Source organism: Bombina bombina, chromosome 5 (assembly GCF_027579735.1).
Source record: "Bombina bombina isolate aBomBom1 chromosome 5, aBomBom1.pri, whole genome shotgun sequence".
Lineage (NCBI taxonomy): Eukaryota > Metazoa > Chordata > Amphibia > Anura > Bombinatoridae > Bombina > Bombina bombina.
Window position 1 is genome coordinate 562745132 of NC_069503.1, and position 21500 is coordinate 562766631.

Sequence of the window (21500 nt, forward strand, 5' to 3'; positions counted from 1 at the left end):
GGACTGAGATGTTATCTTATTTACAAACTTCCACAGCAGAAGATGCAGACTTAAACAAACTTAAACAACTTCTGTCTGAAGGTTGGCCACAAAGAAAAAGGCAACTCCATCCAAGTCTGCAGTCATATTGGCAATTTAAGCACTTGCTGTGCATGGAAAATGGTCTCCTATTGCTGGGTGAAAAGATTGTAGTTCCTCGGAATGCTCGCAGGAAAATTCTAGAAAGTCTGCATGAGTGCCATCAAGGTATACAGAGAACCAAAATGCGGGCTCGGATGATCCTGTTCTGGCCCAGCATGTCCAAGGACATTCAACAGATGGTAGAGACCTGCAAGATTTGTGCTAGTCACCTACCAGCGAATCAAAAGGAACCATTACTCTCACACAAAATTCCTCACCTGCCTTGGCAAAAACTGGCAATGGACATTTTTGAGTGGAAGGGATCGTCATTTCTTGTAATAGTAGACTATTTTTCTAAGTATCCTGAAGTACTAAAGTTGTCTGATAAAACTGCAACAACAGTAATTGCAAAGCTGAAAGCAACATTTAGTAGACATGGCATCCCAATAGAAGTTATCAGTGACCATGTACCCTTTGCCAGTGCTGAGATGAAGGCATTTGCTGCACAATGGGGTATTAAGTTTACTCATTCTAGTCCTGGTTACCCCCAATCAAATGGACTGGCAGAAAGAACTGTAAAAACAATTAAACTCATGCTCCAAAAAACATGGGAATCGGGGATAGATCCTCATATTGCGCTTCTAGAATTGCGCAATACTCCAATCACTGGAATGGCCTATTCCCCAGCACAACTTTTAATGGGTCGGACACTGAGAACCAAGTTACCGGTTGCAGCTCATGCATTAAAGCCCCAGATCCCTAAGAATTTTGAGGGAGCTACAGCGTAGGCAGAAAGTATATTATGATCATGGTGCTAAGCCACTACAAGCCTTCCAAAAAGGGGATGCAGTGCATATGGAGACATCAGCGGGTTGGCAGCCTGCACAGATATCATCTGTTGGTCCTGAGCCAAGATCATATGTAATTAAAACACCTGATGGCAGACAGTACAGGAGAAACCGGCATAATCTCCGGATGGATTACACATATGAACAAGATCACTCAGAGCCACAGGTACTTGTACCTGAAAAAGGAGAAGAGTCATCAATTACTCACAATACTGACTCAGAGACTGAAGTGCCAGGTTCAGATGCAAATCAAGGAGAATTTGTCCCTATACAGTCTGCAGAAGCTGGACACAAAACATCACGAGCTGGAAGGGCAATACACCCTCCAGAGAGACTAAAAGATTATGTTGTAGGATAAAGTATATTGAGCTATTGGAGCACATTTTTATTGTTTCTTTGTTTTTAAGATGTGTTAAATGTTAAGAGGGGATTTGAAAGTAGTTGGGGAGATGTGATATACTGTTACTTTAAGAAAAGACACTCTGGAGCTGGGAGGGAACTCTATGATCAGCAGCCATCTTCTTTATGTTAGTTTTCTCTGTTAGTTCAGTTGGTGTTGTTGCTTACCTATGAGCTGAATAAAGACCTGCTCTGTGTACCTACTATCAAGTAGTGCTTATTCATACTGTTAAATACCCACACAAGAAACATGACAATGTTCATCTTGTCTAGATACCCCTGCTGTCTGGCCTTACCTTGGGTGGATATGACTTTGCAATGCCACACCACACCTAAGCGAGGAGGAGACTGGGATCCTTATTATACAGTTACATTGTGCACACCAAATAGCTAATTTGTGTGCACTATGTAACTGCATTATTTGGGACACTTATTTAGTGCGCACTCCTTACTGATTGTTGCATGCACACAAAATAGTTAAATAGTGTACACGCTTTCATATAATTGGCATCATAAGAGAAGCTTTTCAAGAAGTGAAAAAAGAAGAAGTGAAAACATGCAGCAAACAAGATAAAAAATAATGAAAGCTACTAAATAAAGTGGAACCTATTACTTGAAATTATCATTGTTTACTGTCCCTTTGATAGCTTTTGTAAACATGCATGTGAAGCATAATTAAAGGAACATGAATCCAAAATGTTTTTCTTCATGATTCAGAGCATGTGATTTTAAACAACTTTCCAATTTACTTCTTTTAGCTATTTTGTTTTGCTCTCTTGGGCCTAGATTTGGAGTTTGGCGGTAGAAGGGCTGTTAACGCTCCGCGGGTTTTTTTCTGGCCGCACCATAAATTTAACTCTGGTATCGAGAGTTCAAACAAATGCTGCGTTAGGCTCCAAAAAAGGAGCGTAGAGCATTTTTACCGCAAATGCAACTCTCGATACCAGAGTTGCTTACGGACGCGGCCAGCCTCAAAAACGTGCTCGTGCACGATTCTCCCATAGGAAACAATGGGACTGTTTGAGCTGAAAAAAAACCTAACACCTGCAAAAAGCAGCGTTCAGCTCCTAACGCAGCCCCATTGTTTCCTATGGGGAAACACTTCCTACGTCTGCACCTAACACTCTAACATGTACCCCGAGTCTAAACACCCCTAACCTTACACTTATTAACCCCTATTCTGCCGCCCCCGCTATCGCTGACCCCTGCATATTTTTTTTAACCCCTAATCTGCCGCTCCGTAAACCGCCGCAACCTACGTTATCCCTATGTACCCCTAATCTGCTGCCCTAACATCGCCGACCCCTATATTATATTTATTATCCCCTAATCTGCCCCCCTCAACGTCGCCGACACCTGCCTACACTTATTAACCCCTAATCTGCCGAGCGGACCTGAGCGCTACTATAATAAAGTTATTAACCCCTAATCCGCCTCACTAACCCTATCATAAATAGTATTAACCCCCAAATCTGCCCTCCCTAACATCGCCGACACCTACCTTCAATTATTAACCCCTAATCTGCCGAGCGGACCTCACCGCTATTCTAATAAATGTATTAACCCCTAAAGCTAAGTCTAACCCTAACACTAACACCCCCCTAACTTAAATATAATTTACATCTAACGAAATAAATTAACTCTTATTAAATAAATGATTCCTATTTAAAGCTAAATACTTACCTGTAAAATAAATCCTAATATAGCTACAATATAAATTATAATTATATTATAGCTATTTTAGGATTAATATTTATTTTACAGGCAACTTTGTAATTATTTTAACCAGGTACAATAGCTATTAAATAGTTAAGAAATATTTAATAGTTACCTAGTTAAAATAATAACAAATTTACCTGTAAAATAAATCCTAACCTAAGATATAATTAAACCTAACACTACCCTATCAATACATTAATTAAATAAACTACCTACAATTACCGGTACCAATAGGTTGTCAGCGTGGTACACTACTTAGGAAACTTCTTAGAGGGATACTCATTAACTAATACCGTCTATACCAGTAACCTAAAGTTATAACTTTTTATAGCTTATCAGTAACAAATTGACGACTAATGGTTACAATATGGCTAAAGCTGATATGGGGTATCTATATGGGTAACTGGGCTAATTTAGACTACAAACATAACCAGTAACAGCACAGATAACTGCTAATTCAGACAAATAATTAAGAGATAGACTCACAATAACAGACCAACATAACAAACTACATGCTGGTAGCGTGATACTATTTTGTGTACAATAAAACTATAGTTACAATAAGACCTATTATATTACATAAGTGTACTAAAGGGCAAATAGTAACAGAGTATCGAGTTACATATAGCGAGCTCCCTGCAGGCACACGATTGCTGCCTAAATAAATTAAAATTAACCACATTACGGTTCATTTGAGGAACAGAATTTCACATCTGAAATGTTAACTGTGAATGCATTAAAGTGATACTATCTATGCTAAGGGTATTCGAACTCAGTAAAGTATAACTCACTATAACAATCACTTCAGGTGCTGCACAACATTGTAAGCAGTACTGTTAAAACTTTAATGAAGTTCAGAAATCACAACTGACGCACAAAACAAGATCTATATATTTCACACTGTGTAGTGGTACTATTACACCACAATATTCTGATTTAATCATACCAATAACCAATAACACTATTTAACAGTGTATTGGGATTTGCACAGGAATAGTAACTAAATCCCTGCTTCACAAAAATAAAGTTACCTTTTATGTTTAATATCACATCACTAGTTGACGTGAAAATACAGAATAGCTAGGGCTTCTCCAATATACACTTAGCTATTATGAAATAGAATTGAGTAAGATATATGTAAACGTGAAAGAATAATAGCTTGATTACACTATATCCTAGCTTATTCTCAATACAAAATCACCTTAGACCAGAGGGTCAAACGCAATTACATAAGAGGTATTGGGATACTATAATGCATACAAACCAATTTACTTGACATTAACCCTATGATAAGTAAACATAAAAGAGAGTGCAAGGAAAGATAGCAGTAGCAACAATACAGCCTTTGTTAAGTGACTTATATTGATACAATAATAAACAACTGAAGAATAATACTGGCAACTATCTTATCTCAGATATCCTAGAGAATATCAGTAGCCCTGTACTCTAATACATTTATCGTTTCCTACACTAGACAACCAATATAAATCCAGCATTTTATGTGTAGATTATCCTATATGTAAGAGATCATTTCAAATAAATTAAAGTCTCAGAGGATGGATGACAACAATATTTATACATAAACATATTGTATCAGTATTTAACTGATTTCTTTTTGTACAAGACATCCGTGCTACCAAGCTGAGCTTAAGCAATTCTCTACTGGGTATCGTTATAATAATCTACACTACATCAACTCAGTCTTATTTAATTGAACCGGTGTACCGCAGAGATTTCTGTATAGATTATACTGTAATATAATTATCTGGGCTATCATACCCCAAAGGCCTATTTACATAGATTATTGCATATAACACAATCTATACAAGACTACTTTATCCTAGGTTTTTTAATTGTTTATGTTTCCCCCTTCTTTTTCCCCCTTCTCCAATTATTTTAGCTAAACTAATAAAAGTTAAGTTTTATACTCTGGAAGTAAACGCCGCACATGAGGTTAAGACAGTGAGTGCTAAAACCGCATTCTTTCGTGGAAGTGACTCTATCACCTCCACTTCTTGTTTGTAAACTACCTACAATTACCTACAATTAACCTAACACTACACTATCAATAAATTAATTAAACACAATTCCTAAAAATAAATACAATTAAATAAACTATCTAAAGTACAAAAAATAAAAAAGAACTAAGTTACAAAAAATAAAAAAATATTTACAAACATAAGAAAAATATTACAACAATTTTAAACTAATTACACCTACTCTAAGCCCCCTAATAAAATAACAAAGCCCCCCAAAATAAAAAATTCCCTACCCTATTCTAAATTAAAAAAGTTACAAGCTCTTTTACCTTACCAGCCCTGAACAGGGCCCTTTGCGGGGCATGCCCCAAGAATTTCAGCTCTTTTGCCTGTAAAAAAAAACATACCATACCCCCCCCCCAACATTACAACCCACCACCCACATACCCCTAATCTAACCCAAACCCCCCTTAAAGAAACCTAACACTAAGCCCCTGAAGATCTTCCTACCTTGTCTTCACCATCCAGGTATCACCGATCCGTCCTGGCTCCAACATCTTCATCCAACCCAAGCGGGGGTTGGCGATCCATCATCCGGTGGCTGAAGAGGTCCAGAAGAGGCTCCAAAGTCTTCCTCCTATCCGGCAAGAAGAGGACATCCGGACCGGCAAACATCTTCTCCAAGCGGCATCTTCGATCTTCTTCCATCCGGTGTGGAGCGGGTCCATCTTGAAGCAGGCAACGCGGATCCATCCTCTTCTTCCGTTGTCTCCCGACGAATGACGGTTCCTTTAAGGGACGTCATCCAAGATGGCGTCCCTCGAATTCCGATTGGCTGATAGGATTCTATCAGCCAATCGGAATTAAGGTAGGAATTTTCTGATTGGCTGATGGAATCAGCCAATCAGAATCAAGTTCAATCCGATTGGCTGATCCAATCAGCCAATCAGATTGAGCTCGCATTCTATTGGCTGATCGGAACAGCCAATAGAATGCGAGCTCAATCTGATTGGCTGATTGGATCAGCCAATCGGATTGAACTTGATTCTGATTGGCTGATTCCATCAGCCAATCAGAAAATTCCTACCTTAATTCTGATTGGCTGATAGAATCCTATCAGCCAATCGGAATTCGAGGGACGCCATCTTGGATGACGTCCCTTAAAGGAACCGTCATTCGTCGGGAGACAACGGAAGAAGAGGATGGATCCGCGTCGCCTGCTTCAAGATGGACCCGCTCCGCACCGGATGGAAGAAGATCGAAGATGCCGCTTGGAGAAGATGTTTGCCGGTCCGGATGTCCTCTTCTTGCCGGATAGGAGGAAGACTTTGGAGCCTCTTCTGGACCTCTTCAGCCACCGGATGATGGATCGCCAACCCCCGCTTGGGTTGGATGAAGATGTTGGAGCCAGGACGGATCGGTGATACCTGGATGGTGAAGACAAGGTAGGAAGATCTTCAGGGGCTTAGTGTTAGGTTTCTTTAAGGGGGGTTTGGGTTAGATTAGGGGTATGTGGGTGGTGGGTTGTAATGTTGGGGGGGGGGGGTATGGTATGTTTTTTTTTACAGGCAAAAGAGCTGAAATTCTTGGGGCATGCCCCGCAAAGGGCCCTGTTCAGGGCTGGTAAGGTAAAAGAGCTTGTAACTTTTTTAATTTAGAATAGGGTAGGGAATTTTTTATTTTGGGGGGCTTTGTTATTTTATTAGGGGGCTTAGAGTAGGTGTAATTAGTTTAAAATTGTTGTAATATTTTTCTTATGTTTGTAAATATTTTTTTATTTTTTGTAACTTAGTTCTTTTTTATTTTTTGTACTTTAGATAGTTTATTTAATTGTATTTATTTTTAGGAATTGTGTTTAATTAATTTATTGATAGTGTAGTGTTAGGTTAATTGTAGGTAATTGTAGGTAGTTTATTTAATTAATGTATTGATAGGGTAGTGTTAGGTTTAATTATATCTTAGGTTAGGATTTATTTTACAGGTAAATTTGTTATTATTTTAACTAGGTAACTATTAAATAGTTCTTAACTATTTAATAGCTATTGTACCTGGTTAAAATAATTACAAAGTTGCCTGTAAAATAAATATTAATCCTAAAATAGCTATAATATAATTATAATTTATATTGTAGCTATATTAGGATTTATTTTACAGGTAAGTATTTAGCTTTAAATAGGAATCATTTATTTAATAAGAGTTAATTTATTTCGTTAGATGTAAATTATATTTAAGTTAGGGGGGTGTTAGTGTTAGGGTTAGACTTAGCTTTAGGGGTTAATACATTTATTAGAATAGCGGTGAGGTCCGCTCGGCAGATTAGGGGTTAATAATTGAAGGTAGGTGTCGGCGATGTTAGGGAGGGCAGATTAGGGGTTAATAAATATAATATAGGGGTCGGCGGTGTTAGGGGCAGCAGATTAGGGGTACATAGGGATAACGTAGGTGGCGGCGCTTTGCGGTCGGAAGATTAGGGGTTAATTATTTTAAGTAGCTGGCGGCGACGTTGTGGGGGGCAGGTTAGGGGTTAATAAATGTAATACAGGGGTCGGCGGGGTTAGGGGCAGCAGATTAGGGGTACATAAGTATAACGTAGGTGGCGGTCGGCAGATTAGGGGTTAAAATATTTTAATCGAGTGGCGGCGATGTGGGGGGAGCTCGGTTTAGGGGTACATAGGTAGTTTATGGGTGTTAGTGTACTTTAGGGTACAGTAGTTAAGAGCTTTATAAACCGGCGTTAGCCAGAAAGCTCTTAACTCCTGCTATTTTCAGGCGGCTGGAGTTTTGTCATTAGAGCTCTAACGCTCACTTCAGAAACGACTCTAAATACCGGCGTTAGGAAGATCCCATTGAAAAGATAGGATACGCAAATGGCGTAGGGGGATCTGCGGTATGGAAAAGTCGTGGCTGAAAAGTGAGCGTTAGACCCTTTAATCACTGACTCCAAATACCAGCGGCCGGCCAAAACCAGCGTTAGGAGCCTCTAACGCTGGTTTTGACGGCTACCGCCGAACTCCAAATCTAGGCCTTGGTTTCCTTTGTTATAAATGACACCTAGGTAGGTTCGGGAGCTGCGGATTGGTGGCTGCACATATATGCCAGTTGTCATTGGCTCTCCCAGTAGTGTATTACTACCTCTTCAACAAAATATACCAAGAGAATGAAGCAAAATAGATAATATAAGTAAATTAGATTGTTGTTTAAAATGGCATCTTATCTAAATTATGAGAAAAAAAAATTGGGCTTCATGTCCCTTTAAGTACACAACATAAACAGTGTTCATGTGAACCATACATAAAGAGATATGAAACCTTTTTTTATGATTCAGATTTAGCATACAGTTTTTAACAACTTTCCAATTTACTTCAAATATAAAATTTGCTTCTTTTTCTTGGAATCCTTTGTTGAACGGCAAACCTATACCCAGGAGCAGTAGTGCACTAGGAGCTAGATGAACACATTGGGTGAACCAAAGACAAGAGGTATATGTGCTGGCACCAATTAACAACTAGCTCCCAGTAGTGCATTGCTGCTCATGAGCCTATCTCTGTATGCTTTTCAGCAAAGGATACTGACAGAATGAAGCAAAAGTAAATTTGAAAGTTGTTTAAAATAGCATCAACTATCTGAATCATACAAATTTTAATTTTACTTTACTGTCCCTTTAAGTTTACAACATAAAGACTAATTTTAAACAGTGTATCTGCTCAGAGAGCTGGTGATGGCATACATTGCATGGGCAGTGACTCTTTGCCAATGCATGTGTATTGCTCCTATGGGTCTCTCATTCTCATGCTTTGAGACATGGCGTAAGAAATAGCGCAGTGATGGCCGCAAGTTGTAAATATATATGATTATATATATATATATATATATATATATATATATATATATATATATATATATATATATATATATATATATATATATATATATATATCTGTGCTATTATGTGTATACACATATATTAACACATAAATATATATGTATATAAGAATATACATATATATTTACTGGGAACACACTGTTCACATAGACTGCAATGTAAAGGCACTTATCAGTGCCATTTTTTTTCTAACATCCCTTACCTTCCAACTTTAGCCCCCAAAAACTGCCTGCTACAGTTATTTTATAAAAAAATTAAAATGCTACAATTTTTATTTTTTAATAAAACACACACCACTGTATTTTGGGGGCATTTTGGGCATATTTATAAAATTAACCAGAAATCTGATCTCTGGTTAATTTTATAAGCGCTAATTGCTACCACCAGCTACTTGTAATGGCTGATTATTTATCGGCATGTGATAAATTAGCGCTCCACTTGTAATCTAGCCCATTGTGTGCAATGTGGTCATACCAGAGGGCGCTGTGGCATTTGATTGCACTGTCTTGTCATCAAACAATACAGATATAATATCAAACATAGAAGTTAAAGAACATTTGGGTAACAGTGATCATAACATGGTCACATTTGAAATCTCTTTTCATATGCAGTGTTTTAAAGGCTTAACTAAGACTTTTAATTTCAAGAAAGCAAAATTCAACGATTTAAGGAAATCATTAAATAATATAAATTGGGACAATGTATTTTCTAATAAAAATACAGAGGATAAATGGATAATATTTAAAAATTTGTTAAATAAATATACATATCAACACATACCATATGGTTATAAAAAAAAAAAAAAAAAAAACGAAGCCGTTATGGCTAAATAAAAATGTGTTAAGAGAAATTAGGAAAAAACGTAGGGCATTTAAATTATTAAAAGAAAATAGTACAGACTTAGCATACAATATTTATAAGGAATGTAACAAAGCATGCAAAAAAGCAATCAAATTAGCCAAAATTGAAAATGAAAAATTAATTGCCAAGGATTCTAAGTCTAACCCTAAAAGGTTCTTTAAGTACATAAATAGCAAAAAATCTAAGAAGGATAATATAGGTACATTAAAATGCGTGGAGGGTAGCATGATAAATAATGACAGGGAGAAGGCTGAGGTACTAAACCAGTTTTTTTTCTTCAGTATACACAAGAGAGGAACCATTGAATGATACTTTGGAACAGAATAGAATATGCCAGTCCATACCACTAACTGGGTTTTGTTTAGAGGATATCAGGAAAAAACTGGAAAATATTAAGGTAAATAAAACTCCAGGCCCTGATGGAATACACCCAAGGGTGTTAAGGGAATTTAGCACTGTTATAGACAAACCTTTACTCTTAATTTTTCAAGACTCATTATCCTCAGGCATGGTACCCCAGGATTGGCGTAAAGCTGATGTGGTGCCACTCTTCAAAAAGGGAAGCAGGGATGATCCAGGAAGCTATAGACCAGTTAGTCTGACATCAATAGTGGGGAAGATATTTGAAGGGATTATAAGGGATTATATTGATGAGCATATTCGTGTAAACAAGATTATGAGTTCTAATCAGCATGGCTTTAGATCATGTCAAACTAATCTAATTAGATTCTTTGAGGAAGTAAGTAAAAATATAGATAAAGGGGAATCAGTTGATGTGATATACTTAGATTTTGCAAAGGCATTTGATACAGTGCCACATGAGAGATTAATGCACAAAATTAAGGGACTGGGAATAGCTGAAAATGTTAGCTCATGGATAAATAACTGGATAAAAGATAGGGAGCAACGAGTAGTAGTAAATGGATCATACTCAGATTGGACAAAGGTAATCAGTGGAGTACCCAAGGGATCAGTGCTGGGCCCTATTCTTTTTAATATTTTTATAAATGACTTGGAGCTAGGATTAAATAGCGACATCTCTATTTTTGCAGATGATACTAAGTTAAGTAAGGTCATTAGGTCAGAGCAGGATGAACTTTCGTTACAAAGGGATCTGCAAAAATTAGAAGTATGGGCACGTAAATGGAAAATGAGATTTAATACGGGAAAATGCAAGGTTCTACATTTTGGAAGTAAAAATAAGCAGGTAACGTATTATTTAAAGGGACACTGAACCCAAATTTGTTCATTTGTAATTCAGAAAGAGCATGCAATTTTAAGCAACTTTTTAATTTACTCCTATTATCAACTTTTCTTCGTTCTCTTGCTATCATTTTTTTAAAAAGAAGGCATCTAAGCTTTTTTTTTGTTTTCAGTACTCTGGACAGCACTTTTTTATTGGTGGATGAATTTATCCACCAATCAGCAAGGACAACCCAGGTTGTTCACAAAAAATGGGCCGGCATCTAAACTTACATTCTTGCATTTCAAATAAAGATACCAAGAGAATGAAGATAATTTGATAATAGGAGTAAATTTGAAATTTGCTTGAAATTTCATACTCAATCTGAATCACAACATTATAATTTTTGGGTACAGTGTCCCTTTAAATGGGACAAGACTTAGTCAAACAGAGGAGGAAAGGGATTTGGGAGTAGTAATAGATAACAAGCTAAAGATGGGTGCAAAATGCAGGGCAGCGGCTTCAAAGGCTAGTAAGATACTAGCATGTATTAAAAGAGGCATTGATTTATGGGAGGAAAGCATAATTTTGTCACTATATAAAGCCCTGGTAAGAATTTAAGCTATGCGGAGAGGCTAGCCAAACTGGGTCTGTTTTCTTTAGAAAAAAGGCACCTGAGAGGTGACATGATTATTTTATATAAATATATTCAAGGCCCATATACAGAGATGGCAGAAGCACTAATTATTCCAAGAAAATTGTTCGTGACATGAGGTCACAATTTAAGGTTGGAGGAAAGGAGATTTAATCTCCTGCAACAGAAATGTTTTTTCACTGTAAGAGCAATAACATTATGGAGCTCATTACCAAAGGAGGTAGTGAATGCCTATCCAATACCCTAGATACATTTAAAAAATGTTTGGATACATTTCTGTCTATAAACAAAATGCATAGATATGATTGCTAGTATTAAATGGGTCACCTTTTAGTTGGATTATTTAAGTTTAACTATAGCTTTTTGTAAATATTTTAGATTTGTATAGGTTGTACTCAATGGACTTCGGTCTTTTTTCAACCTCATCTACTATGTTACTATGTTTTGTTCTGTACCTCACATAGTAATGAAAGTGTGGGGGGATAAAACAGCTGTTCCTACAATTTCTACTTTCGCCTTCCTCTTCCTACGGAGGCCCATGCAGGGCTACAGCCCGCATGTGTAATAAATAGATTTAAAGCACATTAAGAGGGCTTAAGCAAGGCATGTGTTCATGTACATTACAACAAAGAATAAGAAACATCAAATTTTCTTATTGCCTTAAAGGGACAGTATACACCAATTTTCATTTAACTGCATATAATAGACACTACTATAAAGAAGAATATGCAGAGATTCTGAAAATCAGCACAATGTTTTTTTAAAAATGTTCCTTCTCCACAAACACCGCCCTCAAATAGGGAATATTAAAGTTAAATGGAAACTTACTCTATGTACATTTTCAGTTGTGATTGGCTTTCCAGTATTAGAACGAATGAAGAATACACAAGCACCCATCAATGCAACATCTCTTCCTTCAGTTACAAAAACCTTAGGCTTCTTGTTTCTCGCCACTATTGTAGAGGTAACAGCACCCAAGGACACCAAAAAGCCTGTATTGAATATAAAAATATAGCACAAAAATATATAAATATATATATGTATGATCTAAAAATTACAAAACTGAACAGAAACAATATAAAAGGTGAATTTTCTATAGACAGGGTTTATGAGCAACTGAATTGGCAATTACTTTTAAACATTGCAGATTATGCAATATAAATGTATTGATATCTGTATCTTATATACTTTGTTATACACAATTGGAAAAAACACAAAACAAACCTCCTTACTAACTATATATATATATATATATATATATATATATATATATATATATATATATATATATATATATATATATATATATATATATATATATATATATATATATATATATATACACACACACACACACACGTGTATATATATATATATATATATATATATATATATATACACATACATACACAGTATATATCGAAACAGCCAATAGAATGCGAGCTCAATCTGATTGGCTGATCGGATCAGCTAATCGGATTGAACTTGAATCTGATTGGCTGATTCCATCAGCCAATCAGAATTTTCCTACCTTAATTCCGATTAGCTGATAGAATCCTATCAGCCAATCGGAATTCGAGGGACGCCATCTTGGATGACGTCCCTTAAAGGAACCTTCATTCGTCGTCTAGTAGTCGGAAGAAGAGGATGGATCCGCGCCGGAGGTCTTCAAGATGGAGCCATTCGTCATCGGATGGAAGAACATAGAAGATGCGGCTTGGATGAAGATGTTTGCCGGTCCGGATCTACTCTTCTGCCCGGATAGGATGAAGACTTCTGCCCGAAGATGGAATTCTTTAGCCGCCGCTTGGATCAAGACTTCAGTCGGAGGATGGACGTCACTCTTCAGCCCCCCGCTTGGGCTTGGATGAAGACTTCGGACCCTCTTCTGGACCTTTCGGGACCCGGTGTGGTGAAGACAAGGTAGGGAGATCTTCAGGGGCTTAGTGTTAGGTTTATTTAAGGGGGGTTTGGGTTAGATTAGGGGTATGTGGGTGGTGGGTTGTAATGTTGGGGGGGGGGTATTGTATGGGGTTTTTTTACAGGCAAAAGAGCTGAATTCTTTGGGGCATGCCCCGCAAAGGGCCCTTTTAAGGGCTGGTAAGGTAAAAGAGCTTTTCTATTTTAATTTTAGAATAGGGTAGGGCATTTTTTTATTTTGAGGGGCTTTGTTATTTTATTAGGGGGCTTAGAGTAGGTGTAATTAGTTTAAAATTGTTGTAATATTTTTCTAATGTTTGTAAATATTTTTTTATTTTTTGTAACTTAGTTCTTTTTTATTTTTTGTACTTTAGTTAGTTTATTTAATTGTATTTATTTGTAGGTATTTGTATGTAATTAATTTATTGATAGTGTAGTGTTAGGTTTAATTGTAGATAATTGTAGGTATTTTATTTAATTAATTTATTGATAGAGTAGTGTTAGGTTTAATTGTAACTTAGGTTAGGATTTATTTTACAGGTAATTTTGTAATTATTTTAACTAGGTAGCCATTAAATAGTTATTAACTATTTAATAGCTATTGTACCTGGTTAAAATAAAAACAAAGTTGCCTGTAAAATAAATATTAATCCTAAAATAGCTACAATATAATTATAATTTATATTGTAGCTATATTAGGGTTTATTTTACAGGTAAGTATTTAGCTTTAAATAGGAATCATTTATTTAATAAGAGTTAATTTATTTTGTTAGATTTAAATTATATTTAACTTAGGGGGGTGTTAGTGTTAGGGTTAGACTTAGCTTTAGGGGTTAATAAATTTATTAGAGTAGTGGTGAGGTCCGGTCTGCAGATTAGGGGTTAATACTTGAAGTTAGGTGTCGGCGATGTTAGGGAGGGCAGATTAGGGGTTAATACTATTTATTATAGGGTTATTGAGGCGGGAGTGAGGCGGATTAGGGGTTAATACATTTATTATAGTAGCGGTGAGGTCCGGTCGGCAGATTAGGGGTTAATAATTGTAGGTAGGTGGAGGCAACGTTGTGGGGGGCAGATTAGGGGTTAATAAATATAATATAGGGGTCGGCGGTGTTATGGGCAGCAGATTAGGGGTACATAGGTATAATGTAGGATGCGGCGGTGTACGGAGCGGCAGATTAGGGGTTAAAAAAAATATGCAGGTGTCAGCGATAGCGGGGGCAGCAGATTAGGGGTTAATAAGTGTACGGTTAGGGGTGTTTAGACTCGGGGTACATGTTAGAGTGTTAGGTGCAGACTTAGGAAGTGTTTCCCCATAGGAAACAATGGGGCTGCGTTAAGAGCTGAACGCAGCTTTTTTGCAGGTGTTAGGTTTTTTTTCAGCTCAAACTGCCCCATTGTTTTCTATAGGGGAATCGTGCACGAGCACGTTTTTGAAGCTGGCCGTGTCCGTAAGCACCGCTGGTATTGAGAGTTGCAGTGGCGGTAAATATGCCTGTACGCTCCCTTTTTGGAGCCTAACGCAGCCATTCTGTGAACTCTAAATACCAGCGGTATTTAAAAGGTGCGGGGAAAAAAAAGCCAGCGTTAGCGACAAAACTCTAAATCTAGGCGTTAGTGATTTGCTGATCCGGAACAATACTTGAAACTTTTTCCCCTCCTCCATTCTTAGAAGGCTCTTTAAGTTCTCAGCACGCCTTCAGTGTTTCGGTATAGGAATGATTGAAAATAATGCAGAGAGTACTTACAGCGGTGTTCAGCTGAACACACCGCTGTAAAACAATCAAGCAGCTACGCGCGTTTCACCCTTGCTCATTACGGGCTTCTTCCGGCTGTATATGATTGGAGTTCCCACTCCTTGGATTTTAAACAGAATGCTCCGCCTTCTTATTCTATTTTATTCATTGTATACAAGCCCCTGGTGAAATGTTATACACATTCATACGAATACAATGTTGCTGAATAAATAGATTGCTAGAAATTTTAAAACTAATGTCAAATAATTTTAACAATGTTAAATATGTCCGTATTTTAAACTGACAGTCAAAGCGTGGAAATGGATATTTAACTTGAAGAGTCTAAGACCTTCAGGTCTAAATGAAGAGTTTAATTTTGGTGCATTTTTAGGTGATTAATCATATTGAGCCTGATATATATGATAAAAAGTAATAAGAGTGATGTATTAAACTCTTTTATATTATAAACAAAATAATTCCCTCAAAACTTTGGCACTCTGTGGCACACAAGTTCACGCTTTGACTGTCAGTTTAAAATACGGACATATTTAACATTGTTAAAATTATTTGACATTAGTTTTAAAATTTCTAGCAATCGATTTATTCAGCAACATTGTATTTGTATGAATGTGTATAACATTTCACCAGGGGCTTGTATACAATGAATAATATAGAATAAGAAGGCGGAGCATTCTGTTTAAAATCCAAGGAGTGGGAACTCCAATCATATACAGCCGGAAGAAGCCCGTAATGAGCATGGGTGAAACGCGCGTAGCTGCTTGTTTGTTTTACAGCTGTGTGTTCAGCTGAACACCGCTGTAAGTACTCTCTGCATTATTTTCAAACATTCCTATACCGAAACACTGAAGGCGTGCTGAGCACTTAAAGAGCCTTCTAAGAACGGAGGAGGGGAAAAAGTTTCAAGTATTGTTCCGGATCAGCAAATCACTAAGCGTTGATTGATTGGAAGCGAGCAGGTAATATTCAGCCACACTATGACCGCTCACTATAGCAGGTAAGATTGAAGCAAGATTAATTTGATACTGTGGGGATTCCCTATATGCCTAAAAGATACATCAAGATAACAAGCAGAGACTGCTACATTTAAATACTGGTGAAGTTTGGCCAGTGGAAGATGGATTTAAACTAGAACAGAGGCTGCATTCATCTTGGCGTGTGTATGTGAAGTGACTGACCATTTTGCGTTACTACCTGTGAGAGTCAACTTGGCATAGTGTTGGGCCTGAATTAACGCTTTTTTCCTATCGCATGAGTGGATTACAACTATATATCTGTGTGATGCTTGGAAATATTTGACCGGGACTAATGGATCATACTTTGGACTTTAATTAGTCTTATATGTCAACCCGGGTTGATTCGTTGATCTTGATTATGTTTTAATGCAGAGATATGTAATTATGTTACTGAAATAACAAATTAATGTAAATTTCAATTTATAAAGCAAGCTGTGATATTGTTTATTTGTTGCAAAACTTAGGTTTAATTATATATTGATGTGTGATATAGTCTGCTGCTGGAATTAATAAGGGTTCTAAAATTCTTTTTGTACAACATATTCATATATTAGCCCTTACCGTGCACTACATAGTAAGTGTATCCCTATTTTGGAACACTTTTATATTCTATGTATTAGACTCTCAACATTTACAATACTAGGAGTGCTGGTACTCATCTATATATATATATATATATATATATATATATATATATATATTTATATTTATATATTTCAGGGTCTTGGCAATATTCTTATAACCTAGGTCATCTTTATGTAGAGCATCAATTGTTTTTTTTCAGATTCTCAGAGAGTTCTTTGCCATGAGGTGCCATGTTGAACTTCCAGCGAACCAGTATAGTAGAGAGGGTGTTAGAATGATAACACCAAATTTAACACACCTGCTCCCCTTTCACACCTGAGACCTTGTAATACTAATGTGTCACATGACACCGGGGAGGGAAAATGGCTAAATGAGCCCAATTCGGACAATTACACTTAGGGGTGTACTCACTTTTGTTGCCAACAGTTTAGTCATTAATGGCTGTGTGTTGAGTTATTTTGAGGGGACAGCAATTTTACACTGTTATACAGGCTGTACACTCACTACTTTACATTTTAGCAAAGTGTTGTCAAATGAAAAGATATAATAAAATATTTAAAATGCGAGGGGTGTACTCACTTTTGTGAGATACTATATATATATATATATATATATATATATATATATATATATATATATATATATATACATACACACACATACACACTTATATAGAATCCAAGAAGGTAAAAGCACTCCTTGTGAATGCAGAAAGGCAACAGCCTGTAATCCCCTGGGTGCGCTTTTCAAATAATATACAATTAAAAAAGTGGAATGCACTCACAGGGTGTTAAACATCACAATCTATTTAATTGCTAACATATATTACACATTATATATATATATATATATATATATATATATATATATATATATATATATATATATATATATATATATATATATATATATATATACCCATAGATACATATAGATGTCATATATATATATATATATATATATATACACACATACAAAACACGGAAGGGGACTGCACTCTCACACTGGATGACCCTGCAACATGCTCAGTCCTGGGTACTATAGCACTCTCAGGAAGCTGTGCTGTCTCCAGAGTCACAGCAGTTAACCCCAGACAAGCCTGGGTGCACAGAAATAGTGTGTGGGAAGCGCTCAAAAAGAGAGCTGTGAGTAGGACTATCTAAATCTCTTGTACTTAGTTTAGTGAATATAGTGAATAGTTGTTAACACTCTGCGATAATATATGGAAAATATTTATTCTCCAATTATATATAAGGAATATAGTGAATAGTTTTTGATACTATGTTATAACGTATGGAATATATTTTCTCTCTCCAATTATTCCTGACTTCAGTGACAATGTTGGTGTGATTAGTGTACGTGATGTGAATATGCTGTATATTAACAAGTTTTACTCAATATTGTTATGATTCGTGCTGTACCTTAGTGTCTTACAAATATATGTTATATATATATGTTGTATATTAAGAAGTTATATTCGATATTGTTATAATTTGTGCTGTACCTTAGTGTCTTACGAATAAATGTTGAGACCTGGGATCTTATCTATTGACAGTATTAAAAGTGCTGTGATATTACTAGTTTATTATATAATGCACATTTGCATCTCATATAGTTAGTATATGTGTTCCCAGAGGACTCAGAGTGAACAAGTTTCCCACCTTTGAAGTATCGGATTTAGAGTTTATTGAATCCAGGAATGCAGTCCTCACAGACTGCTCCCTAAGGCTTATGCAATTGCTTATAACATATAAATCTGGTTTATTGAACAAAGTCAGAGAAGAAATACAAATTATCCAGTTAGAAATGAATAAAAGACAAAAAGAGATTATCCAAGGTTTGATGAATTGTTAAAGGTATCCCTTATAGAGTCGAAAAACATCATATTAAACACTAAACACACAAAATAGATAAGGGATCAATCTGATTATGACAACAAAACAGTATATATTCGGAATCACACACAAGGTAACACTAATAGATGGAATCCCAACTTTAGGGGCAGATCCTGCAGCAGAAATAGAAGAAGGGGGGGTATCGTAGATCCCAAAGCAGAAATTCAGGGTCAGGAACAACAAATACTGCTCCTATTGTGATTGAGAATCCAACCAATCAGGCAGGTATCTTGAAACCAGCAAAACCACATGTAACACTTAATATTAACCCCGAAGTACAAGTTGTTAGACCCAAAGAAAATCTTCAATCACGTAAAACTGCACAAGGATCTAAATAAATCAGTGGCAGTACTAATTCCCCCAAACAAAACATTAATACAACAAACATTGCTGTGGATAAAAATGTCTTTGAACAGGTTTTTTACAACCCCCCAGACAATACAGGGATAGGCATAGAGAAACAGGACCGATACCCACTGAGGGGGCAGAAAGTGTCCTCCAAATACCAGTGAATAGTAATGTGATTAATCTATCCAGCACTGAATTATCCACAATCCACATTAAAGTACTAAGGCCTAGATTTGGAGTTCGGCGGTAAAAGGGCTGTTAACGCTCCGCAGGCTTTTTTCTGGCCGCACCATAAAATTAACTCTGGTATCGAGAGTTTAATCAAATGCTGCGTTAGGCTCCAAAAAAGGAGCGTAGAGCATTTTTACCGCAAATGCAACTCTCGATACCAGAGTTGCTTACGGACGCGGCCGGCCTCAAAAACGTGCTCGTGCACGATTCCCCCATAGGAAACAATGGGGCTGTTTGAGCTGAAAAAAAACCTAACACCTGCAAAAAAGCAGCGTTCAGCTCCTAACGCAGCCCCATTGTTTCCTATGGGGAAACACTTCCTACGTCTGCACCTAACACTCTAACATGTACCCCGAGTCTAAACACCCCTACCCTTACACTTATTAACCCCTAATCTGCCGCCCCCCGCTATCGCTGACCCCTGCCTATTTTTTTAAACCCCTAATCTGCCGCTCCGTAAACCGCCGCAACCTACGTTATCCCTATGTACCCCTAATCTGCTGCCCTAACATCGCCGACCCCTATATTATATTTATTAACCCCTAATCTGCCCCCCTCAACGTCGCCGACACCTGCCTACACTTATTAACCCCTAATCTGCCGAGCGGACCTCACCGCTACTATAATAAATGTATTAACCCCTAATCCGCCTCACTAACCCTATCATAAATAGTATTAACCCCTAATCTGCCCTCCCTAACATCGCCGACACCTAACTTCAATTATTAACCCCTAATCTGCCGACCGGAGCTCACCGCTATTCTAATAAATGTATTAACCCCTAAAGCTAAGTCTAACCCTAACACTAACACCCCCCTAAGTTAAATATAATTTTTATCTAACGAAATAAATTAACTCTTATTAAATAAATGATTCCTATTTAAAGCTAAATACTTACCTGTAAAATAAATCCTAAAATAGCTACAATATAAATTATAATTATATTATAGCTATTTTAGGATTAATATTTATTTTACAGGCAACTTTGTAATTATTTTAACCAGGTACAATAGCTATTAAATAGTTAAGAACTATTTAATAGTTACCTAGTTAAAATAATAACAAAATTACCTGTAAAATAAGTCCTAACCTAAGATATAATTAAACCTAACACTACCCTATCAATAAAATAATTAAATAAACTACCTACAATTACCTACAATTAACCTAACACTACACTATCAATAAATTAATTAAATACAATTCCTACAAATAAATACAATTAAATAAACTAGCTAAAGTACAAAAAATAAAAAAGAACTAAGTTACAGAAAATAAAAAAATATTTACAAACATAATAAAAATATTACAACAATTTTAAACTAATTACACCTACTCTAAGCCCCCTAATAAAATAACAAAGCCCTCCAAAATAAAAAATTCCCTACCCTATTCTAAATTAAAAAAGTTACAAGCTCTTTTACCTTACCAGCCCTGAACAGGGCCCTTTGCGGGGCATGCCCCAAGAATTTCAGCTCTTTTGCCTGTAAAAAAAAAACATACAATACCCCCCCCCCAACATTACAACCCACCACCCACATACCCCTAATCTAACCCAAACCCCCCTTAAATAAACCTAACACTAAGCCCCTGAAGATCTTCCTACCTTGTCTTCACCATACCAGGTTCACCGATCCGTCCTGAAGAGCTCCTCCGATGTCCTGATCCAAGCCCAAGCGGGGGCTGAAGAGGTCCATGATCCGGTCAAAGTCTTCATCCAAGCGGGGCAGAAGAGGATCTTCCATCCGATTGAAGTCATCATCCAGGCGGCATCTTCGATCTTCTTCCATCCGGAGCGAAGCGGCAGGATCCTGAAGACATCCAGCGCAGAACATCCATCCGGACCGACGACTGAACGACGAATGACTGTTCCTTTAAGGGACGTCATCCAAGATGGCGTCCCTCGAATTCCGATTGGCTGATAGGATTCTATCAGCCAATCGGAATTAAGGTAGGAATTTTCTGATTGGCTGATGGAATCAGCCAATCAGAATCTAGTTCAATCCGATTGGCCGATCCAATCAGCCAATCAGATTGAGCTCGCATTCTATTGGCTGATCGGAACAGCCAATAGAATGCGAGCTCAATCTGATTGGCTGATTGG

General features: G+C 36.9%; 1 protein-coding gene across 1 annotated transcript in view; it reads right to left on the bottom strand.

Annotated features, from left to right (window-relative positions):
• Nucleotides 1–21500, bottom strand: part of DNAH5 (dynein axonemal heavy chain 5) — a 1563391-nt gene that overhangs the window by 1128668 nt on the left and 413223 nt on the right. The window contains 1 exon segment of the mRNA XM_053715797.1: nt 12476–12639. Within this exon segment, the coding sequence (XP_053571772.1) occupies nt 12476–12639 (164 nt within the window).